Source organism: Equus asinus, chromosome 22, assembly GCF_041296235.1.
Source record: "Equus asinus isolate D_3611 breed Donkey chromosome 22, EquAss-T2T_v2, whole genome shotgun sequence".
In the NCBI taxonomy this organism is placed as follows: Eukaryota; Metazoa; Chordata; class Mammalia; order Perissodactyla; family Equidae; genus Equus; species Equus asinus.
The window spans coordinates 12,249,801-12,268,583 of NC_091811.1; the positions used below are offsets into that span (position 1 = coordinate 12,249,801).

The window sequence follows — 18,783 nt, forward strand, 5'->3', positions numbered from 1 at the left end:
GGCTCTGCAGGGGCTCCGCTGTGATTCCGGGGATGTAGGATTTAGCTTTGAGCGGTGGGGCCCAGGGTGCCAAATGTTCTGCTCTGCGTGGGACAGCTCTGCAGGTGAACTGTGGGTGTCCTATGTGACCTCCGACAGACACTGATGTAAGGTGCCACATGTAAAAAGGCTTGGCAGTTATAACTGATCTTGAGTTTGTATTCTTAGGTCTTGTACTTCTGCTATTTCATTAACCTCTACTTTTTGTGTGGAATGAATTCTTCTACTAAAGACAGACTTGTCCCATTATACTATAATTTAGGAATTATATGTATTTCTTTTACATTACATGTATAGATAGGAATTTTCTATACATAAATATTTGTTTCCTATGAATTTTATTTAAGAAAAATTAAGGAGGTATTCCAAAGCATTTGTTACAAAAAGGGAGCTTTGGTTCTAAAAGGATTGAAGGCAACTAGCTTAAAAGAATGTCCACATTCATTGTGACGTTATTTACAATGGCCAAGAAATGGAAACAACCTAAATGTCCATCAATGGATGATTGGATAAAGAATGGAAAAAGGTGGCGTGTGTATATACATATATATGTGTGCAGTGGAATATTATTCAGCCATAAAAAGAAGGAAATCTTGCCACTTGTGACAGCATGGATGGACCTTTAGGGCATTGGGCTAACAAATAAGTCAGAGAAGGACAGATACCATATGATCTCACTTATATGTGGAACCTAAACAACAACAACAATAAAAAAGCCCGAGCTCATAGACACAGAGAACAGATTGGCGGTTGCCAGAGACGGGGGTGGGGGTGGTGCAATGGGTGAAGGGGGTCAACAGGTACGAACTTCCAGTTATAAGTAAGTCTTGGGGATATAATGTACAGCATGGTGACTACGGTTAATAATACTGTATTGCATAGTTGAAAGTTGCTAAGAGTTTAGATCTTATAACTTCTCTCAGAAGAAAAACATTCTGTAACTGTATGGTGATGGATATTAACTAGACCAAAACAAAAAGAATGTCTAAGTTTCCGTACAACTTTTAAAAAAGAAATATTCTTGCTTGCTCTTGGGGTTGAATTTTCCAGGTGGTGAGGAAATAGAAAGTCATTCGATCCAAGAGACGTTCATATTTCTAATGGTAGTTTTATCTACTCTGAACTTTGGCCATCAACCAGCGACTGAGGACAACCTCGAGCCTCAGGTTCTACTGAAGGCTCCCCAGACTGTTCCTCAGATAAACATTCCCGAGATGCTCTGACAGGATGCTTCTTCGGGCAGAACTGCCCCTCGCCTCGTTGGCCCCACCCACGCAATCCTCGAGGTCAGTTTTGTCTCATGAGTCGTCGTGAGGCCCCTGCAGATTTCCAAAACTGTGTTCTGTGGAACATTAGTTCTGTGAGACAAAAAAACAGCGAAACAAAACAAACAAACCCAAAACAAAGATCTGGTCCTCCAGTAAGGCTGCAAGGGTCTGGGCTCAGAGCTTTCGCTCAGCTCTGACCTGGGGCGATCTCAGAGCACAGCATACATCAAAGGCTCGAGTCTCGCACTGAAGAAACCTGTCTAATTATGTTTTAGGCAGGATTTCCTGAATTTAGGGGACCACGTTAGGGCCTCTCAGCGCCACCCCGGATGGCAGCTCTGTAGGCGTTCCTGGCCACTCCCTTAGTTTCCATCTCTGCTTTCCTCCCCAGCAAACTCTTAGACGGGAGGCTTGGGGGTGGGTGGCTGGAGAACTGAAGGGGGTTTCTTCATAGGATGTTAGAGCTGTAAGCCAGGGGCTGGAATCATTTTTGTGAGGAATGAAACAGGAGGCCAGCTTCAGTGTGCTCTCATTCAGGGGACATTTACAAGCACCTGATAGGTACAAAGTGCTACTGGGTTAGCATCTGGAAGGATACAAAGACAGTAAGAGTCCTGCTCAAAGACTGTTTGGAGCCAGCCCTACTCTTCATCCTCACCCTCACAGCGACCTCGCCATCACACTACGTCACGGCTCTGCGACCTCTCTCCATTTCTACTGCTGTCACCTGTGTTTCCAGGAACAGGCTCCTCACTGCACCCTTCTGGCCCCACGCCACTCCGTTCTTCACTAAGCAGTCAGCATGCTGGTTCACAAACATAAATCAGAGTATGTAATTCCCTGGGTAAGGCCCCTGCTCCCTGTGGGTTCTGAGGGCAGTCAGACCTTACAGATCCCAAAGGACCTGCGTGCTCTGGCCCAGCCCACCTCCGCCACTCACTGCTGTCAGTTCCCAGAACAAGCTGTACTTGCCCCTGCCTCGGGGCCTTTGCTTTTCCCTCTGCATGAAATGCTCTTCTTCTGGCTCCTGTTCAACCTCCAGGTCGGTTTGACAGGCACTTGCCTGACCACCTTATCTAAAAATGGGTGCCTCTTCCCCCACTGCTCTCCCTGGGGTGGCCTCTCCTCCAGCACAGCCCCTGCCCTATTCTGTAAACTTTTTGTTTATTAGCATCTCCCGCACACACTGTGAGCCCTGGAAAGATGGTACCATGTCTCAACATCATCACTGAGGTGCTCAGTAACTATTTATTGAAAGAAAAGATGGAAAACATAGTGCTCATGAGTGGCAGTTACAGAGGGGCACCTTCAGTTCAGTATAAAGGAGGGTTCCCACCAAAGCTGCCTCTTGAAATAGGGAGTCTCTTACAGCAGAAAGCAGAGTGTTTAGAGATTTCTACACTGATGGAAGATCAATGGTCTTAACGGTGTTTTCTGACATTAACAGCCAGAGTCTCTTTTCCTTGTTTTCCAGTTCTAGTTCTCATTCATTCATGCATGCATGCATTAAACTTTCACTAAATGCCTCTCATAGGACACAAAAATGTACAGGAAATAGTTCTGGCCTTCAAGGAATTTAGCAATCTAATTTTTGTCTCCAGAACTTGCAAATCTTCCCATTGCAAGTGTTAAGTGTCCTGCCCTCCTTGCTTCTGGATGTTACCTAATTTAAAGTGTAGGAATTAATACAAAATGGTATAACGTCTTTATTCATTGCTTCTTTTTAAGTAGGAATAGGAATACCAGGTTGACCGTCAGGTTTTCTGGTAATGAATGAGATGATGAACTGGCCGCTCTACAAGACCCAAGGTAGGCCCAAATCAGGGAATTCTGCTCTGAAAAAGGCAAACGGGACAATGCTGTGCTCATCAGCCTACTTGTAGTCACTGTTGTCTCCCTGGTCCCAAGCACACACTGCCCGGTACGTCAGGTGCTCAATGCGATATTTATTGAGTTGTTGGTGAACTTTAGCCTGCAGCAAAACACTAGCCAAACAGCACACAGGCAAAGGGTTCTTGAAACAAATAACCTGAAGAATGAGAAGGCCTTGAGACAAAAAGGAGAGAAAAAGGTAAAAACAGAGCTCAAATCTTGTAAAGCCCAGCAATGGCTTGCATTAGCCACAGGAAAAGCGAGTGATGATTTTAGATGTCAGGAGCATGGTCTCTGCTGTGTCTTACATAATCCACCTTCAAGGATGTGTTAAGATGATCCTGGAAATTACACTATGGTGTTAGGCAGAAATCTGGCTGAAAGGATAGAATAAACGAGCTCAGGATGAGAGATGACAGAATGCCAGAACTGCAAAAGGACCAATTTAAAATGGAAATGGACAAGAAGGGCAGAAGCTGAAGATCCTATGGTTCTGAGTTAGGGTGGGTGCAGAGTCCCCAGGCTGAGGGGTCTTGCTGGATGGCACCTTCCCCAGAAGCCTGAGTAACCGTTCAGACATCCCTACAGTCTGAACGTTTGTGTCCCCTCAGATTCACATATTGGAGTCCTTACGCCCAAGGGGATGGCGTTGGGAGGTGGGCCTTTGCGGGATGATTAGGTCATGAGGGTGGAGCCTTCAAGAATGGGATAGCACTCTTATAAGAGAGACCCCACAGAACCCCTCGCCCCTTCCACAATGTGAGGGCACAGTGAGAAGGTGCCAGCTGTGAACCGGGAAGAGGACCCTCTCCAGAGAAACCGACTCTGCTGGCACTTTGATCTGAGGCTTCCAGTTCCAGCACGGTAAGAAATGAATATTTTGTTGTCTATAAGCTACCCACTCTGTGGTATTTGTTGCAGCAGCCTGAACGGACTAAGACAGACATAATCTCACTCAGTCTCACCACAGTCTGCTAGGCCAGTCTTTCTGCTCCACGGAGAAACTGAGACAGGGAGGGACAGCTCAGGCAGGAACTCTACACCTTACCTGCCCACCCCAACTCCTTCAAGGGGATGGGAGGTGAGAGCCAGGCTTCCTGGTTCTTAATCTACCAGAATTTTCTCTCTTGGTGGGATCTGGGATGATTAAGCAAAGAAATGAAGTGAAATTTGCTTTGTGAAAAATAAAGCCTTGTAAACATGATTGCATCATGCAGAAATGCATGGTTACCATAAAATTGTTAGAAGGGGAAGTTATTGACTAGTGGTGCAGTTAGAGCCAGAGAGAAAGTTGGAGAGAAAGATTTTAGCTGGCAATGTAATTATCTCGTAAAAACAAACCAAGTTTCTAGAAGACTCTCAGCTTTCAAGAAGAGGAAATGCCTCGGTGTGCAACCTTTCCTGCTGATCATCTCACTTCCTCCCTCCTTATCCTGGTCCTTTACTGGGCTCTAAAGCAAGAGTCCTGACATTTCTCTCAAGAGCTCACAGGACAGCGTGTGGAAGCGGGAGCCTCTGCTGCCCGTGGAGGGAGCCCAGGCCTGATGGCGTCCTGCCTGCGGGGCGCCCTGGCTCCTCGGTTGCAGTTACTGGTGCATTTAGAGGAATTCTGGCCCTGCCATTCTCCTCACTCCGTCTGCCCAGGCTCCCTCAGGGCTGCTGTGGGGTCTCCAGACCTCTCATGCTGATCAGCAGCTTCTCTAACCGGGGTCATGCATCCCTTTCTCCTGTGCCTCTGTTTCTGTCAGAATTGGCAATATTTCGGAACCTATCTTTTGGCACACCCCTCACTGGACTTCCTTAGGGGACAAAGGGGGACAAAATATCTGATTTTGAAAGTTAATGAAAACCGTAATCCAAATACGATGACGCCCGTTCTGAGTAGGAAAGTCGGCCAGGCACACAGCCAGTAAAAATGGTTACTCCTCCCTGGGCCAGACAAGTAAATCTGCTGCTTGACTTGGGCTTCAGTCACCTGCTGAGGTGCTCTCCCAGCCTCTCCACCTGCCTGGTGAATGTCGGGAGTGGGTCCCTTTCCTGGGAGCAGCTTGCTCACGGAGGATGTGGAAGTGCCTAAACCAGTGGGTCCATGCCTGAACAGTGTGGTCCTTCAGACTCAGAAGCCCCCTTTGTACCTCTCCAGGGCACGGGTGCCCCTGGAGGACCCCCAGCTGGCTGGAGGATGTGGACCATAATGTCTTCAGGTCATGTGAGGAAAGTTGTTTGCCAAAGAAAAACCAGATGCTGCATCTCTAAGGAAAGAAGGTTCTAGACACGGATAAAGCTGAGAGAGTAGACTGAGGATTTGGGCTGCAGAGTTTCTTTGCTGAAGCAAGTGTTCTCCTTGAGTGCTCCCTGGGCACCTGCCTCCCCATTCCAGCCTTCCTGCTGCCTGTCCATGTGTGAAGTTAGAGCCCCACCCAGGCCCTCATGTCTCCCTTTTGCCACAAGCCCAATGGAAAGAAGTTAGTTCCGTCTTCACCATACCCTCAGGCTATCTCAAATGCTCCTCACCTTGACAGGACCTGTACCCACCCACGTCAGGGCCGACAGTCCTTCCCAAGAGAAATAAAACATTCCTAAGAACAACAGAGTATGCAGAGAAAAGATCGCTCTGGGGCCTTTGGAAGCCTGGGATCTGCTGCACCATGCAGGCAGTTAGTAACAAGAGGGAGGCTGCCTTTGTGCGTGGGAGGTCCAAGGCCAGCAACACTCTCCCAGGCTCAGAGACTTTCAGACACAAAGCAGACGCCCAGGTTCAAGACCCCACCATGCAGTTCACATTCGAGAGCCTCCTGGCTCTTCCCTCTCACAGCTCAGGTGCTGCTCATGTGGGTGAGACCTGAGCAGGGCTGTGCCCAGGGCTGTGCTGTGGGGAATGGCTCCAAGAAGAGACCGCATTTGACCGCCATGATCCTGAGCAGCTCTGATCCTAGTGGCATCTTGTTAACCAGGCTCCCTTCCTGTTATGACTCATCTCTTGCTCCAGCCAAGGGAGCTGCTAAGGGGCCATCTATGGACTCCTCAGGACAACAGTCTGAGAAAAGGAGGAACCAGCTTTTTTGTCAGCATCGGCCATGATTGCCAACCTCCCCCTCTTTCTGCCTCTCTGCTCTCTGAGAAGCAGCCAAGGCTACATGTCCTCTTTCCTGAAAGATAACAGGGGCTTCAAAAAAGCCCCAAAGCAGAGAAAATATGCTGTCAGCTGAATTACTGCCCCACTGTTAGCTGACACTATGAAAATGTTGGCCACATCCTCTGTGTCTGGGGGCAAGGAGTTACAGCCCCAGATAGTTTAGATGGCTTGCTGCCAGGCACACAGGAGCCTACAGTAGAGGCCAGTGGGCAGGGCGAGGATGCCAGGTGGAGCTGGGTTGAGAAATAATGTGGCTGGAAGGCTGGCACCCACTTTGGAAGTGGAGTCAAAGCTATCAGGCAGCAAGTCTCTGGCCAGCAACTGAGATGTGCAAGGACAGGGTTCTGCCTCCCGGGGAGGGTCAGGGTAAGAACCAGGTAGTGGTTAGGGCGCTCAGATTTCAGTTTCACTAGGGCACTAAGATACTAATCAGGAAACCTAGTCAAAAGACCAATTGGACTGGGAAAAAGAGCCACAGGGTGCCCCAGGGCTCAGCAGAGACACACCCTATACTCAGCCTACAGCAGCAAGACTAATTCCAGACCACACCTGCCAGTGCACTGTCTGCCTTCCTTAGGATCAGTTCAAGAACTGAGCGGGCAAGGATCCTCAGGGAAAGAGCCTCAGCACTTGGAGCTGACGAGGACTGGGAAATCCAGGGATGGCTGGGAGATCTGACCAAGTCAGGAGAAAATCCACACTGGGGGATCCCAGGGCAAGAGACTGTCCAACCCTGTCAAGAGGGCTTCCACTATTAGGAGCCCATTTCTAGTAGAAAATTATGAGCTGGAGAAAGAGTGGGGCAGATGAGAGAAGTCATTTGGCTTCATGAAGCCAGAGCAGCTGGGCTGAAGAAGCCAAGACAGACAGACAGGGCATGGCAGAACTGGGAATGTCATGGGAAAGAAGCAGCGTCTAGAGCTGGGTTCCTCGGTGTAGCAGCGGCCAGCCACATGTGGCTATACAAATTTAAGTTAATTTAAATACATAAATTAAAACATCAGTTCCTCAGCTGCACTAGCCACATTTCAGGTGCTCAAAAGGCACAGGAGGCTAGTGGCTATTTGACAGACAGTACCTATGCAACATTTTCATGACTGTAGAAAGTTCTATTCGATAGTGCTGGTCTAGAGGCCTCACTTCATCCCTTAGGTTTGAAATGCCTTTGTGCCCTACTTTGTCCTGCAACCTGAAAGGGAGCCCAGGCCTCAAGTGCTCTTATTCCAGAAGCTGGGGCAGGAAGGCTGCTGAGCCCTCACTGTGGTTCCATTCACCTCTCTGGACTATTCTCAGGCTGAGAGAGAAAGCTGAGAAGGGAAGCCAAGGTTTTGATCCCAGAGAGCTGCCAGGGCCAGTCCCCACCAGCGTCCTCCCTGTGGGGGATACGAAGAGGCAGTGAGAACTGGCTGCTCCCTGAGTGGGCAGCAGCCAACGGAACAAGGTAAGTCTCAGAAGCAGCAGTCCCTGCTTCCTCCCCCATCCCCCTAGCTGAGTCATTGTCACAGCAAATCCCAGGCAACTAAGTCAATCATCACCCCTTCTGGTACTAACACCTGTAGCTGCCAGCGTGACTAGCACTGCTGGAGCCGGGCTTCTGCCTCTCCCTCCACAGTGATCTCAGAGCTGCCCAAAGGGGCTGAAGCCCCGGGAACACCCGGAGCATCGTCCTGGCCATAAAGGACTTGTGGGTGGCTCCCTTTTCTCCTGCCATTCTCACCTTGGGTGAAGTTCAGTCTGGAGTTTTAATTGGGATTGTACTGAATCTATGGGTCAGTGTGAAGAGAAATGACATCTTTATAAGATTGAGTTTTCCAATTCATGAACATGATATATCACTCCATTTACTAAGTTTTCTTTAATTCCTCTCTATTTACAGTTTTCTCTTTAGAGATTTTAGACATGTTTTGTTAAATTTATTCCTAAACACTGCATATTTTTCAGTGCTTCTCATAAAGTGTATCTTAAATTTTTTTTCTGTCTTTTCTGATAAATTTCAGCTCATGATAGGAGGGCACTCCAGCTATTTAGTTACCTTCAGACCATTCTAACCAAAGCTTTTTCAGCTGACCAGCTTGGTCCTGCAGGTGCAAGGCTGTTCTCCCGCTCTGGGAAGGAATTCCCTGTGGCTTGCTATTAGGTGTTCCAGTCAATATTGCTATCATCCCTCCCACTCTTTTCAGACATCACCCTAATCCCTGAGGTTGTACAGGGACTGAATTTCTCTAAACTGGTTTCTATTCACCCACAGTTTTTGTGTATTTGGAAAAGAGTGTGAATTTAAGGAGTGGGGCAGTTGGCTTGAGTAAATTTACTTTCGATGGAGTGGTAAGGAGGACAGAGAGACATGAAGAAGTTGGGAACATCAGTCGCAGTGAAGACAATGAAAGAATGAAGCAAGAGTACAGACTGGCCAACGGAACGACCACCCAACCAATCACAGAAACAAAACAGTTAGAGAAGAAAAGCCGAGCAGTGACAACTTCAGATTACTTCTCCCTGCTGTGCCTAATATCAATCTTATACATTCTTGCTGCCTAACCGTCCTTTTACAGCTAATGCTTACAAGTGCAAATTCATACATATCATATATGAACAACTGCGCCAGGGAAATAAAAGGTGCAGAACAAAATCCCAGTCGATGGTGAGATATGGAAGCTCTTCTGTATTTCCCATCACTATTAGAAGCCACTGGTTCTTGGGCCAGATCCACCTATGTGTTTCCACCAGAGCTTCAAAGAGTTTGGTTTTTCTGTCCAAAATTTTTGGGGATGCTTTTCCTGGAGTCTATTTCTTTCTTTTTTCTTTTTTTAAAGATTGGCACCTGAGCTAACATCTGTTGCCAATCTTTTTTTTTCTTCCTTCTTCTCCCCAAAGCCCATAGTTGTATATATTTTCAGTTGTGAGTCCTTCTAGTTGTGGCATGTGGGACGCTGCCTCAGCATGACCTGATGAGCGGTGCTCGGTCCACGCCCAGGATCCAAACCAGTGAAACCCTGGGCCATCTAAGCGGAGCGCGTGAACTTAACCACTTGGCCATGGGCCGGCCCCCTGGAGTCTATTTCTTAATGAAGAACATAGTTTGATTAGAGCCCAGGGAACCTTGTTCTCCTCCTGCTCCTCCCAACTTGTCAGCCTTCTTTGGCCAGCCAGGTCCAGTGACCTTACCCCTCTATTGCCAGAAGGCCCTTTACAGGTATTCAGAGAAAAGATCCATTTTCTTTTCTCTTTACATCACAGATTGACTGTGGCATGTGTGAAAGGCAAACAGCCCCAGGATTGGCTGTCTTACTGCTTTGGAAAAAGTCTCTCTTATTTTACCCCATCTTCTCACAATAGAAAATCAGGGATGGAGGAAAGTAGGAGGAACTCTCTGGTTTAGACCCCAAAACTGGTGACTTCCTAGGGAGTTGGCTTGTTCTGTGATGTGCAGGATTTCGTCGAGTGTCTTTCAGGTGCCGATTCCACTTTCCTTCAGGGCAGGTTTGCCCAGTGCGTCTCTGAGCTCCGGAGGCTTGATTCAGGAGGCCCACTGCAGGGTTCTGCAGCCCGCTTCAGACAGCACCAAAACACTTCTGAGTCATTTGTGGAATGACTCACGGCTTTGAAATATTCCGACCGTGTCTCATGAAACTAGTTGAAAACGATGCCGGTTTCTCTACTAGAGGCTGTCATCTGAGACTGAAGCTCCACTCAGCAAGGCTTCTGCATTCCCAGCCTCAGCTGGTCATGTTGCCATGGGCTGTGAACCTGTCAGTACTTCTGGGCCACATGGCTGGGCATAGGACCATAGGTGGGCAGAGGTACCATGGGCCCTATAGAGGGTGGCCAGGGACACTCAGTGGTCTTCTCTAGGCCAGGACAGAATTTATGTCCCTAAACCGGATTGGGTTTGGAAAGGAAAGTGAAAAAGAGTATATTTGCTGCCCTGGAGGATGTATTACTATTATTGTCACCATGACATGCATTAGGAGTCATTCACTGAAAATCAGCCACGATTCCTAGGTGTTCTTTGAGTGAAAAGAAGAATCAGCATTGTAAGAACACTGGCTGCCTTATCTTCGAAGTCCCTCAAAGGTTGTTTGCCTCCTTCTGAAAAGTACCCAGCAGAACACTTGACGTGGAAAGGTGCATGCTAACAGTGTGGTGTGGTGCAAAATATATCAACTAAAAAGTCAGAGGTGCTACATTCTATTCCCAGTTCTGCCATTTCATAATGGTGTAATTAATACTACACATAATTGCTCTGAGCTTCACTTGCCTCTTTCGTAAGATGAGGATGCTGATCTGTCTTGCAGGGTGCTTTGAGGATTACATGCAATGAGGCATGTGAAGTACATGGTAGGTTATCAAGAAATGTTAGCTGAATATTAATTCAAGGAAGAGGATGAATATCTTGTCAATGAACATGGATGCAACAGCCAAAGAGCACTCCTCCTGCCCCGATTAATCCTGGGACAAGTAAAAATTTGAATAAAAATCGAATATATGGTCAAGAATTCTTTCTTTTTGCCTCCTGTTGATCTGTGTTGCATCTGGAAAAACTAGCAAAGGAGAGGAAGAGAAGGCTGGGAAAGCTGGAGAGGTTTTCTCAAGTCTGTATCTGTATACTTAGAACCAACTTTTTCCTCTCATTGCTCTCCAAAAGGTGTTGCAGCAGCCAGGGGAGCCGCTGAGTTGCTGTTGTACTCTCCCTCAGAAGCAGCTGTCCATGGTGTGAATCCCAGGCCAGTGGATGCTTGTGACCCTGACCTGTCTTGAGGGGCGAGAGTTGGAAGGTGCTGCCCAAACCAGTTTATTCCTCCATTACCCAGGACAGTGGTGGTGGGGCCGGCTAGGGAGGGCACAGGTAATCCAAGGCAACAGGCAATCCGACCTTCCCTACCCTGCCTCATTCACCCAGTGGTTCTAATCTTTTCTCCTTTTTTTTTTTCTAGAAAGTGTCTACAAGTAGCAAAGCACAGATATTTGGCTGTAACTGCCCTTCCTGTACTGGAAGTGCAATGGAGCAATTGAGGCAGGAACAGGAGGTCCCATAGGCTGCGACACTGAGCCCCGAGCAAATGCAGCCTTGGCTGAGCTTTTTACAATGAGGTTGGTCTGTGTGGCCGGTGAAATGGGAGGAGAATGGCAAAGAGGCCTGAGTGGACCTGGAGGGCTGTGCCTGAGGAGGTTTGGTTTGCCAGTTTGTGGGCATAGTTTCTTCCAGATTATGTACTTGAGGATGGGGCCAGAGACAGGGTGGGAAATGGGAGAAGAAGGACCATGATCTGCCTCCCCTAGAAGGAGAGGCTCAGCTCAGGGAGGAGTCTGTTTCCTGTATATCCCAGCCATGGTCTAGACCATGAGCTGAGATTCTATTTCAAGGAGTTGGCCTAGCTCAACTCTTGGTAGGCTTAGGAGTTGGAGCATTTATCATCGGAGAAGATATGGTCCTCCACCGATTACTTTTGGCCCTTGCTCTCCTTCTTTCAGCACTGGCACTCCCACCTCCCCTTCTTCTCCATCCCTCTGGCACCTGTAGACCAGGAGCCTTTTCTTCAGAGGCTTACCTTGGGTTTGAAGGCAATGAGCTTCAGGATCATCTCCACCGTGAAGAGGCCCGTGAAGAGCATGTTGAGGATGTTCATGGCGATTTTGAAGAGGCAGCTCTGACCGTAGTGCTGAAGGGAGGGAGGACTGTGAAAACGAGGCAGGGACAGCCCCACACCAGCCCCACCTTCCTCTCAACAGAGATCTTCCTTGAGCCAAGCCCTGGAAGGCCATCCACATCTCCATGGCCAGTCAGATGGATCAGAAAATCCTACAAGTTCTGCCCGTCTCTGCCATCTCTGCAAACACAGGCCAGCAGAGCTCTGTGTTCCCACTTTGATTGGCTATGACAACTTCATGGAGATTCCTGGCACTCAAGAGAGCTCTCGCACAAGGTGACCTTCCTGAAGACAGGGGATGCAGAATCAACCTCCACACCCCACGCCTTACTGACAACAAGCAACACTTCAAGCTCACCTTTTGTTCTCCATTTCTTTCACTCTCTCCATTTTATCAAACCGGGGTCCTACGGATCCTTTCATAAGGTCCCAGAGAGGAGCTCCTCCTTGAGAAGGGACACTTGTCTTTCTCCAACTGGGAGAGGAAGACAGTTCTGCTCTTTCTGCCTCCCTTGGCCAACATGCAGGTGACATACTGGACATGATCATGCAGCTCTTTCATACTTCATATCCTCCCATAGCATTCTCTACCATGCAGGCATCGTGGGCCCAGGGCCCCCCTTGGACTGACCTGCATGGCCAAGCAGATGGTGTTGAGCAGGATGAGGACGAACATCAGGTACTCAAAGTAGGTGGAGTTGACCACGTACCACACTTTGTACTGGTGCTGGTTCTTGGGGATGTACCTCCGCAGGGGCCGGGCCTTGAGGGCGTATTCCACACACTGTCGCTGGGAGGGAGGCAGTGGGAGGGGTGGGGCAGGAATGGGGGGAGAGTAGGGTTAGTAGTCTGGATAATGGTGGGGGGATGGCAGAGGAGGGTGGATGTAGATGAAACTACACACCCTGGGGTAGGGTTCTCTGAGAGTCAGAGAAATAATCTACTGCTCTAACTCATTTACAGGTTTGAGATGTTATTTGGACATTTTTGTGACTTCCTATCACTCCCTTAATCAAGGAGAGCATCTCCTCTCATCAATCTCCTTATCAAGGTTTAGTCAAGGGGTTGGTATTGCATTCTTTCCAGTTCACTGATGCCTAGTCGACTGCTGACACTTAGGTGGCATTTGATAAGTCCTTACTGACTGACTGATAGCTGGTCTTCTCATTGATTGTTTCCTATGCCACAGACTCTCCTTGGGGCACTTCTCTCCTCAATTTTTCTTTCCTGTCCTAAATCAGTCTTCCTTATTTAGCAGTGTCCACAAGATCAAAAGGCAGAGTTCACGGGTAGGGGTGAGATCTTGGGTTAACTTGATTCTTGAGAGTCCAGCACAGATCCAGGCCATTCTCTGCACTGTGCCCAGATTCCCAGGTCAGGAACTGAGGGTCACTGCAGCCTCTTCTCTTACCTTCCACCTCCTGTCCAGGCTCTGAGCCTGACCCATTTGATCTCCTCCTATTCTCCCCATCTCTAATACCATTAACTGATAGTAGATCAGGGTCTAATCATCTCTCATCTACACTTTCCAGTTGGCCTCCTTCTTTTCCTATGTTACTTCCAATCAAAGTCCATACAGCAGCCAAAACGATGAGTCTAAACCCAAGATGTTGACATCACTCCTCACGAATGGAGCTGCCAGCTCTTTTTCACAGGCTAATAGAACACACCACAGTACTGGGAATTACTGTGTCACTCCCACTTAAACCTCTTTCCTGCCCTACCTCATGCACAGGCCTCTGTATTTTACTTAAAAAATCATTCAATAGTGAGTTTCTCTTCCCCATCCCCACAGCTCTGCCTCCCTCGTGGTTCTAGTTTCTCTCCTCCTTATCAATTGTGCCAAGCCACACAGGCACTTTCCAACTTGTTAACTTCTAGATAGGGTATGAGGTCTTTTTCCCACAGGGTCTATCACAAGGTTTCCTTAGGTAGAAGCTTAACAAATATTTGTTGGCTGAATGTATTTGCCAGATCTGGGTTTGCAGGATTTGCATTTCTTTGGCCTGGGCCCTTCCAGAAGACTGAGAGCCCTATTCTGCTTGTGGAGAGGACAGGTGATTTCAGTATCCGCCTGGGTCTCTCGCCTGACTATAGCCTCTCTTCTGGGTGGGCCACAGGCTGCTGCCACTCCTCATGTGACCCTGCTCCCCCTCACCGCCCTGTTCCTCTTCTTCTTAGGAAGCTACCTGGTTCTTGTCCAGCTCACAGTTCTTGTATTCCTGCTCCCCCTGCTCCTGGAAGGTGACGATGACGAAACCCACGAAGATGTTCATCATGAAGAAGGCAATGATGATGATGTAGATGATGAAAAAGATGGAGATCTCCACGCGGTAGTTGTAGATGGGGCCCTTGTCTTCCGTGTGGGAGTCGATGGAGCGGTACAGCAGCCTGGAGGAGGAGACAGGCGCCACAGAGGGAACTGGAGAAGCAGCGTCACCTCTGAGGAATGATGGCACCACTGCTGCTAGAGAGCCCTGGGATCAGGGGTGCCGGAAACAGCGCTAGGCTAGGAGTCAGAAGATCTGGGTTCATGTCCCAGCTCTGCCACTTACTGGCCATCTGACCTTGAGCAAATCACTTAACGTCTTTGAGCCTCACATTCTTCATCTATAAAATGGAGATAATAATTCCAGACTTTCCTACCTGGCAGGATAGTTGATATAATGTATATGAAGGTGTTTTGAAACTGTCAAGAACTATTTTAATGTAACATGAGTCATGGACATTGACTTCAAATACTGGGAATGTTGGTAAATATTGAAAGAGCTTTGCAAACTAGCATAGACTCAGAGGGTGTTACAGTGAACGTAAAATAAACCTGTCTGAGAGTAAATATTCATTTAGATAAAAATACTAGATAAAAAATGACCCAGGCTTATTCGATCATCGGCAATGGTTTGGATTGATACTCAGCTGGTTTCCACGCATACGCCATTGACGGGCCTGGGACACGTGCCCAGGAAGCTTGTTTCTCTTCACGGACAGGGATTAGCCCCTCTCCTTTACTACCTTGCACGGCACTTAGTTATTCTGCAGGTATCTTCTATGTTTTACCATATAATACTGGTGACTCTCATCTAAGATTCATGTGCTATTGTTGGCTTGGAAATATTTAGAATTTTCTGACTTTTAGATGATAATTTCACTGGGATACATACTGGGGGTGAGGGAAGCGGATGTCTGTATGAAGATACATGGAGCACCTGATGGATCAGCTGCCTGGTAGAGGTGACGCGGTGTGAGGCCGACCAGGCTGGTCTAGGCATTACCTCTGCAGAGGAATGTGGATCCGGGCTTCCATCCCTTTCTTACTTTCCATTGTAAATATAGACAAAGCCTTCTCTAAGGAGAGTAGGGCAGAGTCTGGTGAAACAGAGACATCTCCGCCATCTTTACTCACAGTGAGTATACACTGGGAGTGGGAATCTTGAATTCTGTGGTGAGCCAAGGGCCCACACCTGCAGAAACTCTCCCCGCACCCCACTCCCAGAGGCCCTGTCATCGTGGCTCACTCTGAGGTGGGGAAGCGGAGCTAAAAGAAGCTCATTTTTGGTTGGAGTTTCTGAAATGTTGACATCTTCTAGAAAAAGAAGAGTCTATGTTTCAGCAGGAACCATGGCCTACAGATTGTTCTAGAAACACATCCTCATTGCCTGGGGAGGACACAGGTAAGTATGACCTCTGGGAAGGAGCGTGGGGTAGTAACAAAACTTGGGGAGTGTGTGAGGGGCCACTGTCTTGGCCTCTACTATCAGGGCAGATAGGCCTTGACACGCATACTCACTCTGGCCACCCCTCAAAGGTGGAGACCGTGAAGAGGGCCATCATGGCCGCCAGAACATTGTCGAAGTCAAACTTGCTGTTCTCCCAGCTGCGGGGCTGGATGATGGGGTGGTCAACTTCCCCGTCCTTGTATGTGATGTAGTTACCCCTGAGAAGGGAGGAGAAGGAGTTAATCTTGGGGTCCCCCATCTCCTTTCACACCTGACCCACCAATGACTCCTGGCATGTTGGGTGGGATGGGACCAGCTAGGCTTAAACCCCACAGTTCTAGCCATTGGGAAGAACTTCAGTGGGCAGAACCTTCAGGAATAGAGAATGTTACATGTCATGGCAATGGGACCAGACTACCCAGGGGTAAAAGTCCAGCTGCCACTCTGTCTGAGGAAGAATGGGATGACCCTCCTCTCACGCCCAGAGTTATCCAGCCTGGGCTCTGGCTGCCTCCAGCCTGTACTCACTTGCATTCTGCCTCGGTCTGTTTGGAACTATCTGAACAGGTGTAGAGCTTTCCCTGGAAGGTAGAAGAACAAAGTGACTGGAGATGCTCATTAGTCATGAATCATTTTATCATGAATCCTTATTGATCATGAAGCAATCAAAAATGATTAGTGATCATCACTGTGGCCTAGCACTGTGTAGGGACTTGGGGCAACAAAGTGTGAGGAGAACAGAATCCAGATGAGGACGACATAACTCACTTACACAAAGCAGTCAGCGAATGAAGATGCTCAGTGCCGCAAGCACCACTGGGATTCAAAGGAAAGGGAACTCCAATCCACGCGAGCTGGACTCCTTAGGAAGGTCTCGCGAGGAAGGTGGACATGAAACTGGGCTTAGATGGAGGAAATCAGTGGAAGTTTATACGGCGGGGGGACAAGGCAGGGGGAGGAATGCTTCAGATGGGAGAATAGTAGGAATCAAAGGATTAAGGCAGAAAAGAGCAGAAACCAAGGAGGAGGCTGGCCTCCCTATAGCTGAGGGGCCTTGCCAGGAAGCAGTGAGAGAGAACCTGGACAGAGGCAGGGTTCTGAGAGCTGGGCAGAGAAGGGTGACAATGCTGTTGATAATGGGGAACCACTGTGTATTTTAAGCAGGCGACTGATACTGAGGTGTCAGAGCATGAGCCCTTCTCCCTTTCTTGCCAGAAGGAAAGGCAGGGACCTGAAGGGCAAGTGGCGCTGAGAGAGTGAGGGGTCTTTGGCCTGGTGGAGCAATGCCTCCTTCTAGGCTCTTCCCTCTTCTGGTTTGGGAAGCTCAGAAGAGGCCTGTGATTGGAGGTTACATTCATCCCAAGTCTGACCCAGGCCACTGTCCTCCTCCTGTTGTATCTGCCAGCTCCCTTTCCTGGGAATTCTGATAGGAGAAGAAGGAAGCAGGACCACAAATCAGCGCCAAGACTAACCTTGAAGAGCTGGACCCCAATGCAGGCGAACATGAACTGAAGCAGTGTGGTGACAATCACGATGTTCCCGATGGTCCGGATGGCTACGAACACACACTGAACCACGTGCTGCAGTGGGAAGAGAAGGCAGGGCAAGGAGACATGGTTTCAGCACGTGCCTTCCTTTAACCGGTCCTCTCTGAGGAGGCAGCATGGGTAGTCCCTTTACCACAAGTGGGGGAAATTAGACTCAAAGAGGCAAAACACCTTCCCAGGGTCACATCGTGATGGAACCCAGCAGAACTCAAAGTCCTCCATTGGACTCAGGTGACTACAGGGATAAAAGCCTCGCTAAGTGAGGTGAGGGATTGGCTGGAGGGTCCCATTTTATAGGGGTAGGAATATAGGCACCTCATCACCATGTGGGGGCACTGGGTTTCTGTGCAGGTCTTCCTTTTGCAAAAATTTTGCTTTGGAGTTGAGATTTTGAATGGCTGCCTCTGTCATTGTTCTGTTTATGGAACCAGGACTTGAAGTGGGACCGGAGGTGTAGGCAGGAGAGTCCAGGCTTCCAGACAGCAGCCACTTGGCCTGACCGCAGCTTCTCCCTCTAGCCCATCCCTCACCTCACTTAGCTTTCACCAACTCACAGACCAGTTGATGTCTGCTGGGTAGATGGCTCTCTACCTACACCCACCGAGCTCACCTTTAGCCCCTTGGCCCTGTTGATGGCCCTCAGAGGCCTGAGGACTCGGAGAACTCGCAAGATCTTCACAACGTTGATTGCACTGGACCTGAGAGAGAGAAACAGGGTAGGGGAGTAAGCTTCTCCTGCTTGTGGTGAGGAGGTGTCCTGACAGGCTAATCTCAGGTAAACTTGAGAAAACGTAAAGTCTGTTTGGCAGACTTTCTCATGCTGGGACCATTCTCTACTCCCATCTCCCACCCCAAAAGAGCCTGGAACTCGCCTGTGACCCTAGGACTTTTCTGTTATTGAGTAAATAATATGAAAAGCAATTCACCATGAGTCATTAGCAATATAATGTGCTGCTCAAGGCGGGTGTTTATAGTGTCAAAGAGAAGAGGTTTAGATGAGGCAAACCTGAATTCAGACCTCAGCTCTGCACTTACCAGCCAAGTCACCGAGGGTGAATTTCCTAACTTTTCTGAGCCCTAATTTCTTCATCTGTAAAGTGGGACAGTAATCACCTCATAAGGTTCTTGCAAGGATTAAATGAGAAAACGTACGTGAATCATCTAGCAGTGTGCTCGGCACATGTTACGAACTGAGTACAGATCTTCCTCGACTTATGATGGGGTTTTGTCCCTATAAACCCACTGTAAGTTGAAAATATCATGAGTCAAAAATGCATTTAATACACCTAACCTACCGAACATCATGGCTTAGCCTCGCCTACCCTAAGCGTGCTGAGAACACATACATTAGTCAACAGCTGGGCAAAATCATCTAACACAAAGCCTATTTTATAATAAATTGTTGAATATCTCATGTAATTGATTGAACACTGTACTGAAAGTGAAAAACAGAATGGTTGTCTGGGTGCAGAATGGTTGCAAGTATATCAGTTGTCTACCCTCGTGATTGTGGGGCTGACCGGAAGCTGCAGCTGCTGCTGCCCAGCATCAGGAGAG

At 48.4% G+C, this 18,783-nt stretch overlaps 1 protein-coding gene and 1 long non-coding RNA gene across 29 annotated transcripts in view; one reads left to right on the forward strand and one right to left on the reverse strand.

Moving 5' to 3' along the window:
* Positions 1 to 18,783, reverse strand: part of CACNA1C (calcium voltage-gated channel subunit alpha1 C) — a 683,102-nt gene that overhangs the window by 69,810 nt on the left and 594,509 nt on the right. For all 20 annotated transcript variants that reach the window (XM_070495018.1, XM_070495026.1, XM_070495017.1 and 17 more), the window contains 7 exons: positions 17,837 to 17,924; positions 17,152 to 17,259; positions 16,208 to 16,260; positions 15,751 to 15,897; positions 14,153 to 14,354; positions 12,595 to 12,753; positions 11,865 to 11,975 (listed from right to left, as the gene is read on the reverse strand). In XM_070495018.1, coding sequence (XP_070351119.1) covers positions 11,865 to 11,975; positions 12,595 to 12,753; positions 14,153 to 14,354; positions 15,751 to 15,897; positions 16,208 to 16,260; positions 17,152 to 17,259; positions 17,837 to 17,924 — 868 coding nt within the window. The remainder of the gene's footprint in view (positions 1 to 11,864; positions 11,976 to 12,594; positions 12,754 to 14,152; positions 14,355 to 15,750; positions 15,898 to 16,207; positions 16,261 to 17,151; positions 17,260 to 17,836; positions 17,925 to 18,783) is intronic.
* On the forward strand, positions 1,388 to 17,220 carry LOC123279829 (uncharacterized). Of its 9 annotated transcripts, none has more exons than XR_011497135.1 (8): positions 1,388 to 6,997; positions 7,609 to 7,756; positions 10,961 to 11,161; positions 11,250 to 11,406; positions 11,788 to 12,642; positions 12,927 to 13,027; positions 14,145 to 15,634; positions 17,085 to 17,220. It is a non-coding gene; the product is annotated as an uncharacterized lncRNA (long non-coding RNA). The 9 variants fall into 9 exon arrangements; XR_011497137.1 differs by having other exon boundaries at positions 10,961 to 11,090; XR_011497136.1 differs by having other exon boundaries at positions 1,388 to 4,043; positions 6,893 to 6,997; positions 10,961 to 11,406.